This window comes from Neodiprion lecontei, chromosome 2 (assembly GCF_021901455.1).
Source record: "Neodiprion lecontei isolate iyNeoLeco1 chromosome 2, iyNeoLeco1.1, whole genome shotgun sequence".
NCBI lineage: Eukaryota > Metazoa > Arthropoda > Insecta > Hymenoptera > Diprionidae > Neodiprion > Neodiprion lecontei.
Genome location: NC_060261.1, coordinates 18,910,878 through 18,936,705, shown reverse-complemented (window position 1 = coordinate 18,936,705; position 25,828 = coordinate 18,910,878). Strand labels below are relative to the sequence as shown.

At 36.8% G+C, this 25,828-nt stretch overlaps 1 protein-coding gene across 3 annotated transcripts in view; it reads right to left on the bottom strand.

The window, feature by feature from the left end:
* LOC107222526 (lysophosphatidylcholine acyltransferase) overlaps positions 1 to 25,828 on the bottom strand; it is a 112,505-nt gene that overhangs the window by 27,898 nt on the left and 58,779 nt on the right. Inside the window, exon 3 of one of the 3 annotated variants that reach the window (XM_046733000.1) lies at positions 25,054 to 25,271. In XM_046733000.1, the coding sequence (XP_046588956.1) occupies positions 25,054 to 25,271 (218 nt within the window). Of the gene's footprint in view, positions 1 to 5,911; positions 6,130 to 25,053; positions 25,272 to 25,828 lie in introns of all 3 variants that reach the window. The other 2 variants (XM_046733001.1, XM_046733002.1) reach the window with 2 other exon arrangements.

Below are 25,828 nucleotides of genomic sequence, written 5' to 3'. Positions count from 1 at the left end.
TTCTCATAAGGTAGTTTGGCGTAGTAGGTAGGGTGTCCGATTTTATAATCCGAAGATTGCGAGCGAAAGGGGTTCGAGGCCCCGGTTATGAAAACATAATGCGCTAGGTTTTAATCGATCCAAAATGCGTTTTCAACGGTTGTAGTTACTGATAAGTTGTGAAAATGGTGTCTGCGCTCACGAAAAATCATTGAGATGAGTTATCTACGAGTTCCTCATCTATTTTTTTTCATTCCAGTTTTACTACACATTTACGATGAAGCTACTCAACTTGTATAGTAAAAGTTAACAAAGTGCAATCTAAAATTTCCAAATTATAAATCGAGTAACGATAAGCTTATCACGTTTACCGCACTAATGTTTGAATATGGTCAGGGTCTTTATCATTGTACCGTTAACCATAAAACTTTTGTCAGATGCAACCATAAATTCATAGTTCGGAACAACGTAATGCAATAAGTTCTATTAACTATAAATTCGTATTGTCCCCTGAGCACACTATTTTTTATGGTAAAGACAACCATAATTTTCTCCGAGTGTGGTATCCCCAGTAGGCCTAATCCACGATTCATTATTTACTCATGTCTTTTCTTCCGTTTCGATGCCCTAGATGGTCAGGCTCGCTCATATCAATAGCTTCTTGCAAATTTATTCCCTCCTCTTTCGAGTTTTCATCTTCGTTGTCTTCTCCGACTTTCTGTGCCAATAATTTCGCAACGTTCAGGTCTCCATTCTCGTCGTCGACGTTGTCTTCTTCTTCTTCTCCTCCTCCTGAGCCCGCAAAAATATCTCCGCTGTTTTCACACGCGTCTCCGTGGCAGCATGTGCAGATAACAGAACATTTCAAGCCCGTTTTCCTACACCCACATGCTCGACCGCACTCCTTCTTGCACCTGCACGAAATAAATTTCAGGAGCGCTTCTGGTGCTGGATCTTTCGTTGTTTTTACTGGAGTAAGCCCAATCTTGCTTCTTTCCCAACCCCGTTGCTCTGGACTCTTGTGTATATTATACCAAGCCTGAACTTGGTGGTAGGTCCGAAGGGAATGTTGCCGTGAAGCAGCTTCCCTTGTAGGGGGTAATGCAGCAAGATTGAATTTACTCTTCGTGACGGATCTTGCGAAATTTTGATAGCGTAGGGAGCCCAAAGTAATGATGTTTTCCTTGGAAACGCCGTAAAGAGCAATAAAAAAGCTTTCTCCCGCAGCAGCAATGACTTCGGGATCTGCGTTTCGCTCTTTCAAAGCTTGTATAGTTTGGCTTGAATATTCGTTCTTTTCGAGTGTTTTTATAAACTTAATTTTTCCTACGTTGAAAACAGAAGAAGTAGTGTCGCACCCGCTGAACGCATGCAAGAACAATATGTTTTCCGCCACTATTTCTCCGTACTGTAGACTTCGAGGAGAGTAAATTTTTTCAACAATTTTTCCTCTGCCTGGTTGGCGAAGGTAAACGTTTGGATGAGATCTCGCCAGTGCTGTTAGCAGGACGAGAAGATCGATATCTTCTCCTACTATGAATACGGGATCAAACGATGCAGACATACTGATCGCCGTGTTAACAATCAATGTGTCAGCATCTTCTGTAGCCTGTTTTACTATGAAATTAGAATTTTCAAATTTCTTCTTTAGCATCGAAATCAAGTGAATTTTATTTGTTTCGTTTGAGAAAAATCTTTCTTGCGAAACGGTTGAAACCATCGACTCATCAAGATGTACGTCAGCGGAAGTTTGTTTATTTGAACGGTGAAGTCTTTCGGCACTCTTTGTACTTTTGGTAGCTGCGTTAATTGGACAACGGTCAAAAACAACGACTGTGTTAGAACCATAATGCCTTTGCACGTACTGTACGTAGTTTAGCTCGTAAAGATTGGGGTCAGAGAGAGGGGATAGCAGACCCTTCAAGGGTCTTTTGCATTGGCCCCAACCGACAGAATTTCTGACCTGCTGTGTTCTGAAGTCCTCTACGCTAATATTCGATTAGTCTTGAAAGAAAATCGTAGCAATGTAATCTAAAAGTTTTGTAAATACCGTCAATTTGTTTGAAATGAATAAAAAAACGGTAGTACGTATTAAGTAATCGGTATTTACTGAAATTTCCAGAAAAACTGTAGCGATTTTGCGAATTGTAGAAATTTTCTGAGTTTGACTCCGCTGTAACTCGTGAACTATTCATCTGATTAAAAAATATTTCACACAAAAGCTGCAGGAAATTGCATGCTCTATGATTTTTCTAATAACTGTTTTTGATGAATGAATGATTTCCGTTTTCTTCGTCAATTCCTTGGCCATTACCATTTATACAAGCCATTTCAGTTATGAAAGCTTAACATTCAATTGCAACGAAACGTACTTTAATAATAATTCGATCACGATTAGGCTTTGTACTATACGTCGCCACGAGTTACGTTGATTATTTAAAATACAACAGCATTGAATCGACGAAAATCTAAGCAACAAACAAAACAAAAGTGAGAAAACTTAGCATAGTTAAACAATATAAAGAAACTATTAATGTGACGAGACAATTTTGGATGTACGGTACATATGTTTGTCCAACTTTTGTTTTCATTTATAGGTTCGCGAAAATACCAAAACGAAAGGAATAAAATTCAATTAAAACGAATATTCGCTTCGCATATATGATAATCTAAGTAATTTCTTGCTCGTTGCAATGTTTTTTAAAGTAAAATAAGTCAGACTTGTTTGAGAAGATACAGTGGATTTGCATAAACCAAATAATTGGTCTCATTTAAACTATAACCTTTGTTTGATTTTAGATATCATTTTATCACTTACTTATTGCGAAAAGTCTGTTACATAGTGATCAAACTAGAGTGATTTTCATAATCAGATATATTTCTGAATAAATTGTTGAACGCCTGTTTTGAACATTTTTATCTAGTTACATTCTTTTGAAAAAGATACTAGTTCGATTTAAACCTGTGATTTAAATGTATGAATCGGTTCAGAAATCATACATAATTGTTGCTAAAAATGTTCGACTTTTAACAGAAGCAAGTTGGTACAAAGAATCAATCTTCCCAGTATAAGATATATATAGGACTAATAAAATCGATTGGTGATCGATGCGTATCACTGTTTCACAACAGATTCGGCGATCACGCTAATATTGAATATATACTCTTACGCAGACGCATGAAATGGCATAGAAATTTTTCCAACATACGAATATAGTCACCCTCATTTAAGAACTAGTTTACTCCTTTTATGGAGGTTTTTTTTCAATATGCAAGAGTATACGTACACAACATTCGTATTTTCAATACAATGGCACAACTCATGACAGAATGGATTGGAAAATGTTTGATGCCGAGAGTGAAGAGGAAAATAGAGAGCGTGGTTCACCCTCTCAGAGATGCCTAATAATTTTGTAACGTAATGAAACGTCAACTACGAGCTGACAGATATATTTTGAATCAGCAGATACATTCTAAACAAGCGGGGCAGAGCTACGATAAGGAAATTCATGTAAGGGGTAATTTACCCACTTGGACTCACATTTTTGTTAAAGTGCAAAAACACGTAAGCTTCCATTTTGTTTCCCCTTTATAATGGCACTGGTTTCATTTAATTCCATTCACAACTTTTGAATAAAGGGTGCAAAAAAAGAAAAGTTGAGGGGTGGTACCCGTCAATTTTTTTTTCAATATGTATAGTGATATTTACACTGATTTACCTAAGAAATATTTTCGTCGATTCATTGCAATCGGTCGACTGCTTATGGATGAATCTGTTAAATCACTTCTTTGAACCGTTTTTCCGCAGATAAATAAATAGATGTATCTTTTAGTTTTCAATGTTCTACAACATATATCAGTTGCAATGAAATCGGAGGAGGACTTCAGAGTGACGATACTTGTTAGTACCGCCACTGGCAATGCGGAAACTTATGTAAAAGGTTAGTTGAAGGATGTACTGGTCATACATTCTCAACCAAAGTGAGTCGTCGAGAATATTGAGTACTTAATGATGAGATAAAAATCGGAAGAAAATCAACCACAATAAAGACGATGAGCAAATTAAATTTGAACAGTAATGATGCCCAAAAGTTATCAACAAATTGTTTATACAAAGGATTGTGTAACAAATTTATAGGGAGTATTTTTTTTGTCATGTGAAATGAATTCGTTAATTTTCTTATTATTTTAAATTTCCGTTTTCAAACAATTATTAATTTTAAAAAGTAGACGAAAAATCAGGAATTTTGCATACATTTTCATCAAAACGTTGGACGTTACAATTAATAAGTTTCCGGAACATTGAACCAATAGTTTCGTAAATACATCATTACAAATTTTTGAAAACGGAAATTTCAAAACAATGAGAAAATTCTCTAAAAATTCACGTGTATTCAGAAAAATCAACGAATTCATTTCACATGACAGAAAAAATGTTCCCTGATAATTTGTTGTACAGTGTTTTGTTTAAACGATTTGTTGATGACTCTTGAGCATTATTATAATTTAAATTCAATTGTTTTATCGTCTTTATCATGGTTGATTTTTCCCGATTTTTATTTTATCGTAAAGTCATCAATATTGTCGATGAGACTCACTTATTTGGTTGAGCATGTATAGACAGTACATCCTTAAAGCGCTGTTCGAAAATTTGGCACTTAACGCACGACCCAAGGACTTCGAGAATCGAACTTCCAAGCAACTGCGGCAAAAAAAAAAAAAAATGAAAATCCACGAATTTTAACTGAAAAATCTCGATTATCAACCATTTTGGAGTTATTACAATATTTCATAATTTTATCTATTCGCGAAATCGTACGTTATTTGTGCAGTTCGTATCAATGAATTATTCGTTTTGTGAACAGATGGCTTTTACGAAAGTTACTAGAGATGAATTTTCTTTTCAGCTCTTCTGCCGTTGATCCCCAAAACGGCGTCATATGCAATATCATTATAATCATCCAAGTTCTAATGGATACAGTTTATGTGTCATTGTAAGATGAATAAATATTATTAAAAATTCATTACAGGTGCATCGTAGGAAATCCTTTCAAGACGAATGTAATGAATAATTACAATCAACAACTTTTTTTCAATATCGTTTATTACAGTGGGACTATGAATTTTTGCAAGAATGACAAATTCACTAGAATTCCGCGCCCAAAAATTTATTGTTCGAGCCATTATGAAGGTTGGGTGCCACATTTGTACACATGGGGTACCCCAATTTGCAAACACAAAACCTGAAAGTTTAAGATCGATATTAAAAAAAAATGCACGTCCGCTCAAATTTTCGCGCTGGTGTGTGGTAAGTAATTTTCCCACCTCACAAGTAAACCTTATTAAATATATAATATCATCTGTAAATTTCAATAAAATTTGAGAGGCGTTGATTTTCGATAATTTTTTCACAGTACATTGCAACCATTCATCTAGAGGTAAAGAAAGACAGATAATTGAACGTGACTATTTTATACGAACTATATCGTTTAATCGTACACAGTTGAATTGGAAAGAAGTTACGTTTCAAAATTTCGAAACTCTGATCGTCGACTTTAATAAAGAGTTTCCAAGTTAAATTAACTGGTAATGATTTTACAATTGTTTCATGGCGTAGGTTTATAGTTCCCTAACAAATCTAATTCATTTTGTATTTTTATTATTTTTAAATTTTCGTACCAGTCCAAGCAATTTGTAAATTGCATTTTTAAATAGATTGTATTTAGGGGATGCAGGACAAAATTTATCTCAATTAATGGTCTCGAAGATGCTTACCTAACGATAGGTAAATTTAGCGACTAGAGTTTCATCTGTTACTTTGTGATAGGGGAATTACATGTCTCACCGGATTTCAACGAAATTAGATAATGAAATTTTGCAGGATTTCCTTGCTAGAAACCGAGTAAGTTATACGAAGGAATAAAGGACGTACTTCCGATGAAGGGATTCAGTCCGGACTCTCTGCGGACGATAATGGACGGGAAACCAGTGACGTAAACAATCCCTCCGTCAATGAAGGTGGAGTGCGGAGCTACGACTAGAATTGGCGCCTCCCCCCTGGTGGCTTGTTTCCCGCGAACGATAATCCGCATCCCTCCAGCCTGGTAGGTCAGCCGACCGAGGAAGCAGAGCCAAGGGATAATCTTGCTGCTGGTTGCAAGGAAATTCACCTCCGTCAGTTTCTTTCACATTTTTATCTACTATTGACTGTAAATTCCTTTCTAGGTCAATGGTTCACGTCAAGTCAACGAAAACAACTTTTGCAATCATCAGTAATAAAACTAGGCTTCGCTCGCAGGTTTTTCGATGCAAAATCTATCAGATGGCAAAATATTTTAATTTGACGAGATCTTGGTGAATTCAGTTTGAACTAACAAAAACATAGTTTTCCTGACAGTTGACATGTCGCAAACTCAAGTTTTCTTTCTATTGGTAACCGTACAATATTTTATTACTTTCAGCGAAGAAAAAGTTTAACCTGCTAAACCATACAACTCACCGATTAATTATCACAATAAAATATGTATCAGAGGTTCTTAAGAATTCACCATAAAAAAATTTTCATGAGTTTTGCTACATTGCCAAAAATTCTGTCAAATTGAAGGCAATCGGTAAGAGAACATTTTTATAGAAGAGTTCAATAGAGATTTTCAAGGAACATGTGGGGCGTTTCATGTCAACTTCACATGCTCTTGGCCTTCATCATTTTCATTGGGTTTTATTTTATTTTTTTTATATTCCATTCCGATCTGAATTAGCATCCATGATTTTGTTCAGATTTTCATTTCAATCTACATGGAATGCCCCACGTATACCTTCAACTGATGAATTTGCTCTCTAAATTTTAACTAGTGGAAATTACCAGTTACAAGTATAATACCGAAAAAATTCATTGCATATACACTGCAAATCAGTGGAAAATTAGAGAAAATTTACCGAATCGTCTATATGTGTACAATGGTTTATTTCACTGGTATACTTATAACCTCGCTTATAACTGTGAATTAGTGAATTTTCACTATTTGAAATTAATAGAGTGAGGTAACTTTTACGGCAAAACGGTTGGCAGTGAAATAAAACTTATTTCACATATTTTTAGGAACATCTCTGGAGATTATTTTCCAATCTTAATCATCGTCCTAACTAAATCACGAAGGACTACCACGTCACGTTATGCGAGAAAGCGGACCCATCTTTCATCTGGATAAATTTGGGACTTGCTTGAATTTTCTTCATTTTTATAACCGTCGAATTTCCGGCAGTCGTAATACGGAGTTATGTGGTTTCCAGATGCTCAGAAGTTGTGAACTTGGTATATCACCGTAAAGAAATCAAAATAATTACATGAGTTCCGGTAGCATCCAGTATAGGTTTACAGTTTTTGATGGATAGTAACAATTTTTCCGGTGATGAGTGTCGAGAAATTAATTTGACCAAAATTAACCTACCCACTCCTGACAGCATATCAAATTTGAAAGTTAACAGTTTTTCCGGTGGCATCTAATAGTTCTCGACAACTTCTATACGTCTTCTTATATTTTAGTTAGAGTTTCAGTTCAAATAATTTTCGACAAATTCCGACAAAAATTAAGTATTATATCCTTGCAACAGTACGGAGTTTGCTAACGAATTTTCTGTTCTCACGTGACAGTTTTAAAGAGTACGTACCGAGTGAAAATTATTGAAACATGTAACGGATCGAAGCGTACCTTAAGTTAAAAACTATGATTTCATGAAGTGATAGATCAAAAAAAAAAAATGAATTTTTTTTGAGGCAGTCTAATCTACAATCTAAATCGTCTTCGTTACAGACTACCATGCTATGCGTCCAGATTTGTCGACGCGAAACTGCGAAATACCATGAATGCTTTATAAGTCTAAGTAATACATTGCGCTTATAACGCGAGTTAGCGACCACCAGCTCTACAGTATTTTTCATAAGGAACGCTATCGACAAAAAGTCCTAACACACGATATGAGCGAAATTAGAATTACCTAGAATATTTCCTCATTGCTTTTTGTAAACATGTGTCCCTGCGTCCCGAGCACCCTATCTCTCCAATGAGCAGGCTATCTGAGGTGATGCCCCCACTAGAAGGTGGGCGAGATAGTCACTAGGACACGACCTATACTGTCAGCAGGATGCTGCCACTACCAAACCTGTCATATCCAGCAACGCCTCAACTGGAGTACCTGGGCCTCTGTTTCATCTTTTCCGGAGTACCCTGACACCTACTGCCAATACCGTCATCACCGCGATTGTGTCAACCAGCTGATGGGACGAACCAAAATGGGTCAAGATGTCGTGAAGTCGGGTCAGATCCACACCGATTTCGCTACGCTTAGGGAAATTTACGGTCAAAACATCAAACGGCGGATTGCAATCCCATCTACCGAGAACGAGTGTAAACTTTTTTAGAGGGATGATAACGACCCTAACTATCGACATTACCCGTAACTACTCTAACCCGGACACGCTAAACCTGGCGGTTCGGCGTTACTCGAATCTCGGTAGACACCCAGTGAAACAGCTGAGCGCTGCTAGTTCTGCCAGGACTATCGGCCAGAAACTCCTCGCGCCTACGCAACAATGCCATCTCCCGACTGTTTCCTGTTTTTGTTTCGAAGTCGCGTCCGAAAAAGGGGGGATGGAGGCCCTGATCGCGTTATTTCTCGTCCTACTATCGCTACGATTAGACGTACCTTCTCCTGCGTCGCATTTTACCTTTGCACCGTTGTGTTCATACCTTGTTTCTGATCCTTTTCCTGCATGTATTACTAATACCTTTGTCTTGTAAGTAAGCTTTCGTTCACTCACGATTCACCAAGTTATTATTTTTGATTTTACCACGTGAAATAGCTTCGGCTGATTACGACTCGATCGGTCGAATACGCCATTGCGGGATCTTCAACCTGTTATTTTTTCCTCAGGTTTTCGTGTGCCCATTACCTTATCTTAAGTGTTTCATTCCTTGTTTCTTATCATGTGTGATTATATCTTGTAATTTCGTCCTTGTATAATTTTATTGTATTATCGCCTGTACCATCCCGATGTATGTGAATGTGTGTGCGCATGCAAATTTTAGTGTGAGTAGCGTCTCATTAAATTTCGCCCATATCTAGTTTTTGTGTATCTTATTAACGATCGGTAGAATCCTTTGTCTGTAAAGAGAATCCTTTTGGCGAGAGTCTACCTTTAAGTCATACCGAGTTCCCTGAAGGAGGTGGACTAAATGGGCAGCGTCAAACAAGATCTCAGCTTTTCCGTTTCTTGATCTCAACACAGCTGAGCAGCTGGAAACCAGCCAAGTGAATTCGGCAACAACCAGACGAAAGCATGGAGTTCAAAATGTAACACTAAAAATTGCACAAAGTAAATACAGCTACAATCTCGAGGCAATACCGAGTGAGTCCAGTAACAGTTGGAAGGTTGTGCAACGTGAGAAGCTTACAACTCGATGGTGATACTCCGCATGTATAAAAATGCCCCAAAGACGATACGAAGTGAGTACAAATATTTCTCTACTCATTTAGATTGGTAGCTAGTCATAACTCAATACACTACATAAATTGCACATGATTCTTTCCATTGCATTTACCTATTCTATTCTTCACATGAAATATTGGAAAGAAATTCGCGAAATAATTTTTTGTAATTTTACAGATCTTTCGACGTACAAGGTCGAGTAATGCACTTACAAACGCGCTTGATGTTGAGAGGGTTATGCGGCCGACGCGCTATGGTACAAGAGGCAAAGCCAATTTTATCATTGTTTTGCATGATTATAGGCGGCATTCTGCAAGGTTTCGATCAAGATCAGAAAAACATGTTTTAAATTCGCTGAAAATTTTTTATATTGTGAACGCTCTTGTCGAAAAATACCCTAATTTTGCAACAATATATTTAATCAATCCCATCTGTAATGAGTTTAGATTTGCTATTTTACAAGCACCTATATGCTAGAATGTTAACCAATTTAGAAAAATCTAGTGAAATGTAAGCAAATTTTGGAGCCATAGTAGAATATGGAGTTTCCATAAAAGCAAAGATTACATTTAAAAATTATGTATGTAAACAAATAAAATAAATAATACATTTTGTAATAGTGCTCTCATAAATCACAACAATATTTTTGGACATTATTAAGAGATGAATTATATTATTATTAAATTTGCTTGTGTTCCACAGTATTTTTCTGTATTTCTTCAGTTTCAGAAAAATGGGTGCTTTTACCGCTTCATATTCAATTATTTGTTTCGCGGTTTTGTTCATTGACTAGACCGTTTGCATGAAACTTTTAACAGAAGTTTAGGGCCCTATACGCGCTATAAATGATTTAGCGCATATGTACGCTCCTGACGGCGAAAGTTCTTACGTTAACCACCAGTAACGCTGCGGTCGACTGAAAGAATAGCGGATACTGTGGTTGACTCTTAGGGTGTTTAGGTCTTCGTCTTACATCGTATTATCTAAGAATGAGTTGAGCGATGGAGCGATGCAATCATCGTGGCTGCACCGGTCACGCCCCAGTCCACACTATGCTGCCGGAATAAGAAAAAAGAAAATATTGCTGTTTTTTTCTGTCTGCTTCAGATATCTTCACTGACAATGAATACTCTGTATATATTTTTAAATCCATGCGTGGTAGCGAGATTACGTAAATAGTTGTAACGTTCTTCGGAATCAACTCAAGATGATTGTGAGGATTAGAAAATAATTTCTATAAGTGGCCCTAAACTATGAGGTCAAACAGATATGCATCTTTATCTTTGTATTAACCGTATCTCTGTGCCAATGATTCATATTCAACAATTGAAGGTATAGATATAAGTCCCTTTTCGACTTGTAGAATTTTTTGCAGATCTCCTAGGAATGTTCAATTATCGATATATATCCCGACATTCACAAACAACGATTTTACTCGAGTTTCAGAGTCTATGTGCAAAAGAGAAGAACCGTGTAGGTATCTTTTTGCCTCTGAATTTGAATGTATTTGGATACATGGTTTGAAATTTTATGACAGTCACTTTTATTACTGATGATTTTCTGCGATTAGTTGTTGTATTTTACTGTTATTCGTGGTCAAGAATTACAGTCAATGTACAATACATACATTAATACAGCGTACATTAGTGTAAATAAAAATTATATTTTGTTGACTCAATAAATTTGTGTCCATCAAATTTTGCCTTCACGTCTACGATTTTGCTCCAAGTTTTTGAGGTGCGGAAAAAAATGATGACTTTCAACTATGAGTTTACTCCTGAAAAATTATCAGGCGTTCAAAATTGTTATCATTTTGTGAAAAAAATGGTCTTATCGTGAGCACGGAATCACAGTTTTCTATATAAATTGACTTCACATTCAAAGGGAAACAAAATCAACAGTTATAGAAAGCGAAATAGTGTACAGGGTGTTTCAGTATACGGCGATCACCGAGCACTCACGGATTCCTTCCAAACAAAAAATAAAATAAAACTAAAATTAATCTTGAAAATGTTTTTTTTTTTTTAAATATCGGTTTCGCGGTAGAGCCGATTACAGTTCACTAATCAGGGCGCATGATGGAAGACCGCCGGCCGGGTGCACGAGCCTAGCGCGAGGCTAGCGTATGCCGTGCTGGGGATGGTATCATTTCTACAAGTGTCGATGCCTACAAGTTCGTTCCTACCAATGGCGGACAAATAATTTAAATTAAATTAAACTAAACAAAATTTACGAAATTGACAGTTAAATGCATGAGAACCGAATTTGTAGGATCGGCACTTGTAGAAACGATACCCTCTCTGGCGCAGCGTACGCTAGCCTTGCGTTTTAGGTTCGCGTGCCCGGCCGGTGGTCTTTCATCTGCGCCCTGATTGGTGAGTTCAGATTCTCTAACTGGAAAACCGTTGCTTCAAATAGTATATTGCATAACAAGGAGGCAAACTCGGTATTTGTGGACCGAGCGTGAGTTTGCAATGTAAGTTGCATATGAGCACGTATACGAGCCGAAGATGAATATTGCAAATACGTGAAGCGAACAGACCGTTGCCTCCTTGTTGCACACGATTCTTTATATAAGAAGAGAATGTTATGCGTTTTTTCACTAAGAACGAAATTGAGGTTTGTGTCGCGTAATGTCAGATAAGTTCGCTGTGTTTGTCGTGACAGCGTATGAACAGTACAGTACAGACAGTACTGAAAAGGCCACTTTCAAGTCCTACGAGTGAAAAGTGGTGTTTTCAGTACACCGCGCATGCGCATTCGCAAACTCACTCGACCGTCGTAGAAACGGGTACTTTGTGTACAGAAAATACACATGGAATAACGCGTAAAACATGATCGCGTTATATAGAAAAAATTGTCAAGAGTTAATTTTAGTCTCAGTTTTTTGCAGGGAATTTGTGAGTGCCCGGTGATCACCGCACACTAAAGCATCCTGTATTTGGCAATACCTGCTTGAAAAGTTTGATTTTTGAAACCTGTGAAGCGTGTGCCAAGTGCCAGAGTACCGAACAGTGCGGTAAAACAATGTTGGCGTATGCGTACAATTGACACGCTATATTATATGTAATAAATATGAAAGTGCATGCACACTTTGGAATACTCAATTTTTGGCACTGTGTCATTCAGCATAAGTTGGCTAATCTCAATTTTACGCGCTGCCAGTGGCACCCTGAGCGCTTCTTCACAGGTGTTGCAAACAGTAGCGCGTGTCATACGTACGGAAGGGCTATATTTGACTGGTGTGATTATAGCGTTAGCCTTGGCCCATACTTTGTTCATATCAGCACTCGAGCAATTGCAGCACTCGCCTCAGCGGCACGCGCTATAAACTTCACACTTATCGTTTGTCCACTTTCCGCACTTGTGCAAATGACTCGATGAGTTTTTTGAAAAATACTGAAGTGAAAGTATCCGAAAATGCTGCTGTTCAAAGTATCAAACTTAAAAACGGCTCGCGTATTTCAAGAATTCTCCACCAGTGTATTTTAATCTCGTCAAACTTTTCAAAAAGTACTTTTCATCGCATGCGACAAATCATTATCGAAGTGTTCGACGAGTTACGTGATCCTGACGAAAATTGGTTATAGAAGAACCAATAACTATTTATATTACGAGTTGAAAGGAATTTTTTCTTATGCCCAAATTTCGCTTAGTGAAAAATATACGAATTCAGTTTGGATATTATTCTTTTTGTCTCCTTTTAACCTGTTCATCAGACGAAAGCCTGAAACTGCATCATTTACAATACAACATTTTTTCATTAGCCTGAAAAATTAAGTATTTAAAAAATTATGTACAGTGGTTCTTTCTTCGTATAATTTTTTTCACCGTAATGAACCAAAGTTAAACAAAGTATGATTATAGTTCAGAGTTGAGACACACTGATACTCACAATCAATAAGTTTTGTAATTTAGTGTCATAAATACTCAATTGTGAAACTATAAAAAAATTTCACAATCTAGGAGATACTCTGCAGATGTCCTCGAAATATAATGAAATTTAAACAAGGGAAGCAAGAACTAAACTATCAGGAAGCTTCGCTTTCCACCAGCCGTCGGCTTTGCTGCTGACTTAATCAGAGAGGTAACATGTGCCAGAAAACGAGTTGCTAAAAATAAATGACATTAAACATAAACAAATTTTTATCAGGATGCTAAAAGGTTAGAATAATCTGTAAATGAGTTGTAAGCTGTATTTTTTTTACAAAACAGTTCTTTCTCTGCTCCTAAACGAAATTGGAACAAAATCAGAGAGGTGAAGAAAGGTTTCCTGTTGCGTTGACAAGAAATGAACAATGATATACCGACAAATGTATGCGAGAGCGATATAGAAATATGTTTAATGCATACAGTATAGGAAATGAAAGAAAGACAAGTTGTCGTTAATTGAATCCATACACCCAATTAATGTTAATTTCACATTGTGTTTGATATGAGAAGAGAGTTTCATTACCAAATATACCTACGTACAGGCATGTTTCCCCCGAAGCTTCGTACACCTGATAGTTGCTTATAACATTTAATTCTGTAAGGCTGATTCGTTAGTGACAGCGTATAACAGCGTGTAATTCCCATTCACCAATAATATTACACAGTAACTGAAATGTTACAGAGAAAAGTATTTCATTTTCCTTACAGCGAACTGATAATTTCCACAGTATTCAATGTCACAGTGTGACTTATTGTTAATGGTAAAAAATAAAGTGTGGCTAATACGAAAGTCAATCAATAGTTTTTTTCTGTTATGACCTACCGTTCGTAATATTTAAACCAATGCACATTCAGGTATTTCGAAATATGTTTTTGTTTGATGATGTTCTACAGAAAAAAAATAGAAGGAACGAAAATTTTCACTTTTAAATCAGTATAAAATGAATTTTTCTGGATCTCCGTCATAAAAAAAATCTGCGAAACTCTGAAAATTTATGTGAAAAAATTTACTGTACACTCTGCCTTTATTTATTGTTTAGAACACTTTTCAGAGAAAAATCAAAATTTGTCTTTGAAAATTTGTTGAATGCAAGAAGTTTTCAGCTCGAATTTCTGCATTTTTCTGAAAATATGTACGCTTGCAAGTGCAGCAACGGAATCTCTTTCAACAGAGTTTTCCAGAGAACATTTTTGCATGAAAATTTTCCAATTTCACGTGCTCCAATTAAGAGCGAATACAAAACATTTAACTAAATAAAAGTTATTCATTCTTTATAATTTCATCTTTCAAAAATCAAGTCCATCTTCCGAATGCAGTGTTACAAAAAAATTGATCTTCAACGAGTTATTCAGATTCTTAACCATGATATCCTTTCTCGCGGTTGGTGTAATATTTCAAACTTAGTGTATATAGAAGTTTTCAAAAAATATTAATATTATTGTGTAAGATGTACGTGTATGTTCAATTAGTATTAGAATTGTCGAGAAGTTTCACAGTTTTACAGAGAAATATTTTTGCCAGAGATATTGAACCGATTTTCAAAGAAAACCTTTGAATTTTCTTTGCAGAACACGACATTTTACGATATTTTTCGAAAAATGTAGAAATTTCAAACTGAAAAATTTTTACTTTGAACAGATTTCCTGAAAAAAGAGATGAAGCAGAATTTCCAGCAGTTTTCAGAGAAATTTCTAGAGTTTCACAGAGATTTCCAGAGCGCACTTGAGAGGTTCGCAGTGATTTTCTTTCATCGCAGCCGTTATTGACCTAAAAAAGTTAAGTGAACTGTACAAGAGATTCTAGAACTTATTGAACGCAGCTTATATTTACAACGTAGTCTGAATGAAGGGAACCGTTATTGTTTCGTCGTGAAACCTCCCGTTTTATTATTCAAGTATTCTAACTGTACCGCAAAGTGAAGCGTTCATTTTACGAGTATACAGATGGTGAGAAATAGCAAACGCAATAACTGATTATGCTTTCTGGTGTGACGTGAACAATTTGATCTGCAAATGTGTTCTACCATCTGTATCTTCGACGTTGCATGACCCGTTGCAATGGCTGAGTACAATGCAAAATATGCATGCATTTAATCGCTAGAAAAGTTTTCTCGGTAGCACGGGGGCGAGTATTATCCATTGCATTTTTATTGCAATTCAATCTATAAGTTCCTCTTATAAGAATATATAATTCCAAAGCGGGTAATTATCTTGCACATCCCGACTTTAACGTATATCTGTTGTAACATGATGTTTAGAACAACCCGTCATCGCCTCATAACAGCAAACAACTGAAGGAAACTCCCGGAACACGCATTCCTGACGGGGTACTCCAAGCGAACTTGATACAAATTAGACGATAAACTGCGAGTTTCTAATTCTTTCTTTGTAAACTTTGTAACCATGCTTCGGCGTAAGCAAACAACAATTTGACTATGACAAGCTATCCAGGGCGACGACGACATTTCTAACCTCCGGGGAACCAACATCAACACCAGTTATTGTCCCGATGACTTTATCTATTCGTTATTTGACATGCACATTCTGCTGTGCCTTGCAAAGCACTTGGACCAGGGTATATCCTCTTCCAGAACCTCCGGTACCGCTTCGGCTACTGGCGTACAAAAATGTGCAACAGGCACAAGGAAATGCTTCTGTCAGCCGAGCGACAAACTTCTCTTGGAGAAAACAGTCGCCCGCTTTCCCGGATACTGCGGAGACGGTGTACCGAATCGCGCTAACAGCGCAACCACGAGTTTCCGTCCCACAAACTTCTAGCTAGGTACTGGACCGATTCTTAACTACTACCATTCCAGCGGTTATTATCACCGTCGAGAGTATTCAGAAGACTCGATGCCGTGTTTCTGTCGGCAACGACAATAGTTATTTCATTAGCCGAAGCGCAATGCCGAGCACAATGACACTGGTGGAACCGACTCTGATTATGAGTTGCATAATGTCGTCACTCTCCTACCGGAAAAACCTTTGACCGGGAGGCATCATGTGTGTCTTCGCCAGAGGATAGACAATGATATGAACTGGTCAGTAAAGTGCTGCGTATGGAGCCTATAGAAGGAGGGCAACTCTCTAATGGACGATGCGGTCAAAATGTGGTCAAACTTTGGAAGCAAATAGGGGTCCATAAAACAACCAACGTGGCGCTGGTTGATACTAAGTTGAGTAATGAAATTGAATCTGTTAGTTACACTGATTATATCTTAAATTATAGTTAGATTGGCATCTTACGTTTAACAGCGCCACCACTATTTGCAGCCAAGATCGGCTCACTTCTTACAACCTTAAAATATCCCTTTTTTTATACGCTCTATAGTGCTGCGACTGTACAGTACGAGTTGGTGCCAACGACGAAGTCACAGGACGAACATAACCCAACATCTATCGGTAATCTCGGTAAACAGGTGGTTCATATTACCAGGAAGAAGGATCGACATCGAACGACAGCGACAAGGGATGCGTTCTGATATTCGCTCCAAACGCTGAAAATGTTGCATACGTAAAGAGCGATCCGACATTCCAAGCGCCGCTCAATGCTGTGAATAACGGAGCGACTGATTGCTGACAGCGCTTCAAACCCGGAACGTATCCAAGCGCATAGTCCTACAGGATCATTATAGGATGGTGAGGCATCTAACACATCCCCACTCCTCTCTCGCTTGGCACGTGTAACGTTTTGAGCGAATATCGGAACGTACCCAAGCTCGGCGAACCGAACTACGACTCCGTCTATTCTACGCTCAACCCACCAGGAGCAGTCGTTAGTCTCCTCTCGTTGTCCTAGATTTTTCGTCTACTACCTTTTTCTCCTTCCTGTATCGCTGCCGTTTCTTCTGTCGCTATCGGCTATCGAACCTTTGCTCTACTGTTTGCTCTATCATTAACTTCTCTTTTCTTCCCTTCCGTTTACCGTTGTATACTCTTTTTATTTTGTATTATCTCTAAGTGTATTTTAAAATAAGCTCTGCACCTGCGATCCGAGTCACCGGCTAACGTACGGATTTTGCTTTTGCACTGTATTGTTACGAAGCTGCTGATACGTTCCTTCTATTTTATCTTAATTATCTTTTCGTTTGCATCATGTGATGCCCGTATCTTTGTGAATCATGGTCATGTACTGTATTGTTACGAAGCTGCTGATACGTTCCTTTTCTTTTGTCTTAATTATCTTTTCGGTTGCATCATGTGATGCCAGTACCTTTGTGAATCATAGTCATGGAGCTGCTATGAAACATACGCACGCACGCAGAACATCTGTTGGCCCTGAATAATATTGATTATACACTACGGTTCCAAACAATCATACTTGACGAAGGTTACAGCAGCAAGTTCGAATTATCACGGCTTGTTCCGTATTTTGCCAAAGCCGTGAAAACTCATGCACTTAGTGCATGCAGATGTTCAGCAGATGCACGTTTCTTTCCACTCAATAGACGGAAGGTCCCACGTTAGTGACACGTTGGGCCCACGGGTTTTTACACGCCTACTTACAAAGAACGGTGGTATCTAGAATTGCCTCTGACGTTACGAACAAGTTCAGTCTCGGCTATAAAGTTTGACTTTATTTTTGTGGAGATTTAAAAAATTGTTTATCAGGGAACTGCCATCGTGTGCACTTCACTCCACACTCCTTGGTTACAATTCCAATAGCTCTACTCGAGCCTGTGGTAACAATAACGAATTCTCTTGATTCTAATAATGAATCTTTCGAATTTAAATAGTCAATGAGTCCATTTAACCCCGCGAGTCTTATTAGTACCTGTATCGATAAATGTATCGTAACTTGCAGTTTTTAAATAAATACATTTTGTTTGGTAACTAATTTACCAGTCACGATAAGAATCAAGTAATACACCTTAATAGTCCAAGAGTTTGAAGCCAAGAAAAGCATATCAAATGACGAAGACTAGTTTCTCGATATTTGATTACAGTAGTGGTGTACTCATACGCTACGGTCAGTCAAGCCATTATTAGGACTGGTGCCACAGATGCGATACCAAACGCGTGGCTAATTTTGGGATCGTAAAATGTATTTTTCGGTCTAATTATTATACATTCTATCACATTTGATAGTTTGTGTGTTTTATCTATACCGATTACTAGATCAGAAAAAGGGATAGCATGAGTGTAACCGCAAGAATAACTCATCTCCATGGACGTGATTTTTTATAGTTAACGCTATGTTGAGTAGAGTGTTGGTTTTACAACTCTGGCTATAAATGTTCCTCCTTGATCCCGCCATGATCTCGCCGGTCAGACCGTTACTACTTGTAATAGAAGTTCTTCTTTACAATTTTGTAGAAATCTCTTGAAAAACATGGAGTCTAAGGTCTAGACAAGTAGATAATTCGTCACTTGCCTCTTTCGTAAGAAAATGGCTTAATAGATTTTATATTTCGGTCGAATTACAGCGAATGTGAAAACCTTAACCTAGATGTTTGTCGTTACAGTTCACGACTTTGAGTTGCGTCCATGAACATGAGTTGTTTGTTTCTGCGGTTAGACTCATATTTCATCTTTGTAAAATTCAAAGTAAGTAGCCGCTGAGAGGCGTTCATCTTTATTTGGAGAATGAATGTTTTGATGGTTTCTCACTATTGTATTGTTTTATTTTTATTCCTTTCTTTCCTATTCTTAGTCTTATATATATATCTTAGAGTTAATATTAAGAGCTGAAATTTTTAGAGGATTTTTTTTTATCGATTTGGACGCGTTTGAGCTCCTGGGAGCATACAAATTCGAAAACACCCATAAAACAATTCATAAAATTCATAATTCATAAAACCCTAATATATATATATATTAGGGTGTCCCTTAACATGGGTGTTTTCGAATTTGTATGCTCCCAGGGGCTCAAACGCGTCCAAATCGATAAAAAAAAATCCTCTCAAAATTTCAGCTCTTAATATTAACTCTAAGATAGTCTGCTTTCCCGCCAAAGTTTCTTATGGAAATAACATGTAAAAAATATGTGTTGTTCTTTTAAATTGTGTACGTTGGTGACGAATTGACCTACAATAATGAAAAGTACATATTGTAGGAAATTCGACGCTCTATAAAAAAGATCTGTTACGATTTTTTGATAAGTATACTGGTTCAAAAGTTATTCAAGCTCAAACTTTAATTTATATAAAATTGTCAATATTATCGAATATATATTAATACATATTAATATATACTCGTATATATATTAGGGTGTCCCTTAACAGGGGTGTTTTCGAATTTATATGCTCCCAGAGGCTCAAAAGCTTCCAAATCGATAAAAAAAAATCCTCTAAAAATTTCAGCTCTTAATATTAACTCTAAAATAGTCCGCTTCCCGCCAAAGTTTCTATATATATACATATATGGGTCATTCCACCAATTATTGAGTGAAGTTGTGCCGGGGTGTCTGAACTTTACATAATAAAAATTTGATTGAAAAGTACATAACAAAGAGAGCTCTCATGATTTTTTTCAAATTTTTTCGTCGAACCCTTTCGAAGATACAGTGGATCGAAAATTGCAAGATTTGCAATTCTTGACTTCAGATATTAAAATATCAACCCCTTGTAAAATTTCTAAAAATAAATGAAATTATGGTTTTGGTGTAAAAAAGTCTCAGCTTTCTGAAAAAAATATTTTCAATTTCCTCCAGTGTCGGGAAAACCCTGAAAAATGAGGTCATAAACTAAAAAACGCTTTTTCTACCAATGTATCATTTTTTATATTTTTTAAAATATTTTTTTTCGAAAAGTTCAGACTTTTTTAAATGGAAAATGTATTTTTTTATTTTGGGGTTATTTAAAAATAAACCATCGCAAAATAAAGTTGAAAGTTCTGTGATGAATTGCCGATCTGTATTGTGCCGCCGTCACGGTCGTCGCACGATAATTATCAACAAAAATTCCAGAATGTTTCAAAGATATATTATTTTTCGGATGTAGCACCACAACAGTTCAAGAAAAAATCGGCATTCATCAATTTGTGCTATCACGTAAATGATTTTGGGCTAAAGGTTGAATGGCATTTCATTGTTACATCCCATGGTAAAGGACCATGTGATGGGTTAGCAGGCACGATCAAACGTCTCGCTGCAAGGGTATCTCTTCAAATGGGCACGAGAAACGAAATTTTATCTTCCTTGGCATTGTATGACTGGGCACGTGAGTCATTTAAAAACGTTGATTCCACTTTCATTTCACATGAAAAATACGAAGTACGCGCAGCACAGCTAAATTCAAGATTTGCAAATGCTGTAGCTGTAAAAAAGACGCAATCTATGCATTGTATTATCCCTGATGCCGAGAATCGTGGTTCTGCTACTGTAAGAAATGTTTCTATGTCAACAGTGACAAAAAGAGTTCAAATAACAAAGATTTGACCCTTGTCATAACTCTTTTGTGTAATAATTTTTATTTCTTACCCACTTCATACTTTGAACATATATATTTACTATAAAATCGCTGAATATCATGTTTTGTACAGACAATTTCAAACTACATTAGATAGTTCGTGCGACGACCGTGACAGCGGCACAATACAGATCGGCAATTCATCACAGAACTTTCAACTTTATTTTGCTATGGTTTATTTTTAAATAATTCCAAAATAAAAAAATACATTTTCCATGTAAAAAAGTCTTAACTTTTCGAAAAAAATATTTTAAAAAATATAAAAAAATAATACATTGGTAGAAAAAGCGTTTTTTAGTTTTTGACCTCATTTTTCAGGGTTTTCCCGACACTGGAGGAAATTGAAAATATTTTTTTCAGAAAGCTGCGACCTTTTTACACAAGAACCATAATTTCATTTATTTTTAGAAATTTTACAAGCGGTTGATATTTTTAATATCTAAAGTCAAGAATTGCAAATCTTGCAATTTTCGATCTACTGTATCTTCGAAAGGGTTCGACGAAAAAATTTGAAAAAAATCATGAAAGCTCTCTTTGTTATGTACTTTTCAATAAAATTTTTTGTTATGTAAAGTTCAGACCCCCCGGCACAACTTCACTCAATAATTGGTGGAATGACCCATATATATGATTGTGAGTTCCACCTTTTACGTGGAACTGAAAAACATTTGTTCATGTCAATGAAACTCTTTCAGTTTGAGGACCCCCCTAAAAGGGTTTAAACGTCACGCTTTAACGTGATTTGAAGTTTTCATTGTTTGACTTACGACACCGAAAAAGTTCCGCCATCATGATAAGGAAGGTCGAGAATCCGTTTCTATCTCAAATATTTTATATTTTGTATTCATAAAATTTCTTGCATACTCAAATTTCCTAGTATTTTTTATAATAAACATTCATAAATCTATACCTATCTTTACTTTAAAGTACTTATATCTATTTTTAGGGTCGTTGAAAACATGCGTTTGTTGTGTAGGCGATTGTAGACCCCGACCTCACCTGTGCAACAATGATTCGTTTACCCCCCCCCCCCAATAATGCGTCACATATATATCCCTCCCTTTGCCCCCCTTTTTGGTGTATTGATTCGTAATTCGATCTATTGTCCACAAAAACGTATTCAAAGTATTCAAAATGCAAACTTTTAATAAAGGACAGGATTTTGTTGCTTGGCAATGAAAAAAGATAGGCAGCCCTTTACTTCTTTCTCTACGAAATTCTCCTACCAAACTGCGAATTCTAGACAAAAAAAACCGAACGTCATACCACCCACCCCTCCCTCCATCCAAAAAGCGAACGTATTTGTTAAATGACCCCTTATATATTATATATTATTATAAATAATTCAGTCCTATTTTGTACCGCAGTTAGTAAATATATTGTTGCGTGCTCAGTCTAATATCTAATACTTCCCATTTCACCTGACTATCGCTTTCCATTCCCAGAACCGTGATCCCGCACTCTGCTCTCCGCACACGCCAACGCAACGCTTCATTCTACTCATCCCAAGAAATTTCTCACCCACCCTCTGAACTGCACACTTCGTTTCTACTGTTCCATAAATTTTATTACAGTAAACACATTAATTGATATTCTAAACATACCTAAAGTTATCCAACCCTCATTCTAACTTCTGGTTCTCCTAAAACGTAAAAGCGAAGCCGAATAATCTATTCCTTACCACTCGGGGATGAATAACAGGTCATTACAATATTATGTATTGAACGTCAAAACAAAAAAAGATTGAATAAAAACGAAGGCAAGAACGAGTATTTCCCGCTGCGTCAATCACACACGTGATACTTTCACTTGCTAGTTATTGATATTTTCACTTGCTCTTTACTGACTTGCAAGCGCTGTCCTATCTGATGATTAACTGTCTATTTTTTTGTATTTCTTATTATATATATACTACCCGAACAAAGATTTTTAAATTTTACAAATCAGTTTTCCTTTTCTTATTTTTCATACATATTTAGGGACTGACTGACCACTCCCGTTCTAACGTACATCTGCCTAACTTGATTTTTCATTATATTTAATAATCTTAGGGTGGTTCTTAAAAAGGTCATTTTCGAATGTTGACCGGCTCACCTCCCAAATTAGTGCCAAATAATTCAAAAATAATTCTGCAATTTTTTCAGATTTTCATCTCAATTCTAACCCCTGCCTGTAAGAGGGTGAATTTTTCCATTTAACCCTTTCAGGAGCACATTAAGTCCATCCAAAGGATTTCGATCAAATCTAGTGCAGGGGGGTTCCTTGGGTCGTTCACTACGAATCTGAACTCGGAATTTGAAAATTCAAAACGGCGGATCCAATGTGGTGGACCAAAATCCCAAAAGTCGTTCGATTTCGATAAAACTCGGAGCTCGGGGCTTTTGAGGTCACAGATTTCGAATCTGGACTTCAAATTACAAAATTCAAAATGATGGATCGAATATGGCAATATCGAGTGACTCTTGGGATTTTGGCCCACCATATTGGATCAGCCATTTTGAATTTGCAAATATTGAGTTCAGATGCATAATCAGCGACCCAAGAAACCCCCATATACCAAATTTTATCGAAATTCGTTTGCCACAGTTAATATTCCCCTGAAGGGGCTAAATTGGAGAAATCCACCCTCTTGCGGGCACGGGTTAAAGTTGAGATCAAAATCAGAAAAAATCGGGGAACTATTCATTCATCATTTGGAGCCGATTTAGGGACGAGTCGGTGAGTCGGTCGAAATTCAAAAATGACCTTTTTGAGGACCATCCTACTGTCACCCGCATATAAAATTTCCGTCCCTGCAAACTTATTTTACCACCCCAGTATTAACGACTCGTTTGAAAGCGCACCTATTACACCTGTTCTAAGAATGACTTGACTGACCATAGCTAATATGTTCATACTAGCTTACTAGTACATAACACTACTATAATCAAATGTCGAGAAACTAGCCTTTCTGATTTCGCATCTATCTTCTAGCTCCAAGGCCTCCCTCTATAAAAATTCCAAAGACCGTAGAACTTTTCATTTTGTGGTACTTCGCTTTGAAGTGTCACGTTGTATTGCGAGCAACGTGGAATTCTGAAGAATCTGTGGCTCATCCCCCTCTTTCCTGGTCAGAGTTCTCCGTATTCTTAGTAGAGTTCGGTTACATGCAGTGATATGAGAGTTACCTCTCTATAACCCCTCTGACAGCCGTTAAGCTGGTAGTGTTTCAAACTGGGTAGTTCTCTTATAATTACAGGATTTTGACTGCAGAATGTCAAGATTTGGCCCACTTTAATTTGTATATCACTGCCACGGCTCTAAAGTATACTCGATTGTTCTCCGATATCTCGCTAGATCCGTTGGAAGTTTTTCTTTTTTTTTTTTGCGTTGAAATTTTTGTAGGTAGCTAATACGATGATTCTCACCGATTTCAAAAAGTAAAACGTACTTTTGTTCTGTTCAATTGACTGATGTTGATGTTGATGAACTTCGACGAGCCTACATAGTAGTTATTAATAGGCCACAATAATTCATTTTATTCCCGATTCAACCATAAGGTTAACTTTTTTAAAACGCACCCTTAATCAGCGGAAAATATGAGCCCAATTTAAAAGTCCCAATTTTCGAATAAGTATTGCGGTCAGAGTTGAGTCGGAAACAAAGTCCTCTATGTGATACAGGAATAAAAGTCGACTTTATTCCCTTGTTACATAATGTGGTATTTGAACACTGATGTATGCTATCAAGCATTATATAAATACGTTATAACAGGTATTGAATTTTGATATTTATATGCAACCTAATTGTTATTTTCACTCCAAAACTGAATTTTCTAGTCCATTGTGTTATGAAATACTATTAACCAGTGATTTGTCAATATGACACAAAGAACATGATCACACAGACAATGAATGCGAATCCAATAAAAATCCGTTCTCGAAAATTACTCAATATTATCGCTGTCCGACATAGACATATTGAGATAAAAACTAATGCCAGAAATCAAGAGAACACCACCGTTTCAAGTTCGAAGATTTTCAAAGAAATACAAGAATCAAGTCCAGAAAGAAAAACTGAAAACATGTATATGCGTCTTTACGTTTAGGCGAAGATATATAATTGAAAACGCACTGCTCGGATCAGTGACTGTATTTTTGAGACTGTCCCATGTACGTAGATAGAATGAATACCTATCTTATATGGATATAGGTATAGAAATATAATACATAAGAAAGTGCGGTGAGAAATAAAGAGGAAACGTACTTCCGAAAAATGGAAGGCGGCTAGTTTCTGCTTTGGCGACGACACTGGGACCTCCTAGATGGACGACAGTCAGAGCATCGAAGAAGCTTGAGTGAGGAGCGAGTGCCAGGACAGGTGCGTCCTTGGCAGGAGCTCTGTGACCTTTGACCTTCAGATGGTGAAACCCTCCACAGACGAACGACGCCCGCAACACCCAGCATACCGTCACGCGTAGGTCTCTGTTTTTTATACCAGTATGTTCCAGCCTCCATTTTATATATATATGTATATATATGTAAATGATATAAAATAAGATGTTTTTGTATTGCAATATAAATTATTCTATTATGCGTGTACGTACACTGTTAAGAAGTTTGGAAATTTATTACACAAAAGTGTAACTAAGTTACAAATTTCGTATATTGAAGTGCATTACTAAGCATTCTCATTAAATTTGCAATAAAATTTTGTAATTTTGCTTCATTTGGTCGGAATAGCGCAAAACCGTATTTTTAATTTACTAAATTATGTAGTAAATGTATTACATTTGTAAATTTACTATACATTTGCTATAACGGTGTTTGGAATTTACTAAACATTCAACTGAATTCACGTGATAAATGTACAAAGAAATTCGATTACAGTCTGTTGAAATTGAAAATCTATTGTAGCAAAAGGAATTAATCTGCATCTACATTCATTTCACTCTGCGATTTTGAATATCTCATAACTAGGCTCGCAAATATCGCATGCGGTAACCCATTAACGCTCACGCGGACGTAAACGGACACTCGCA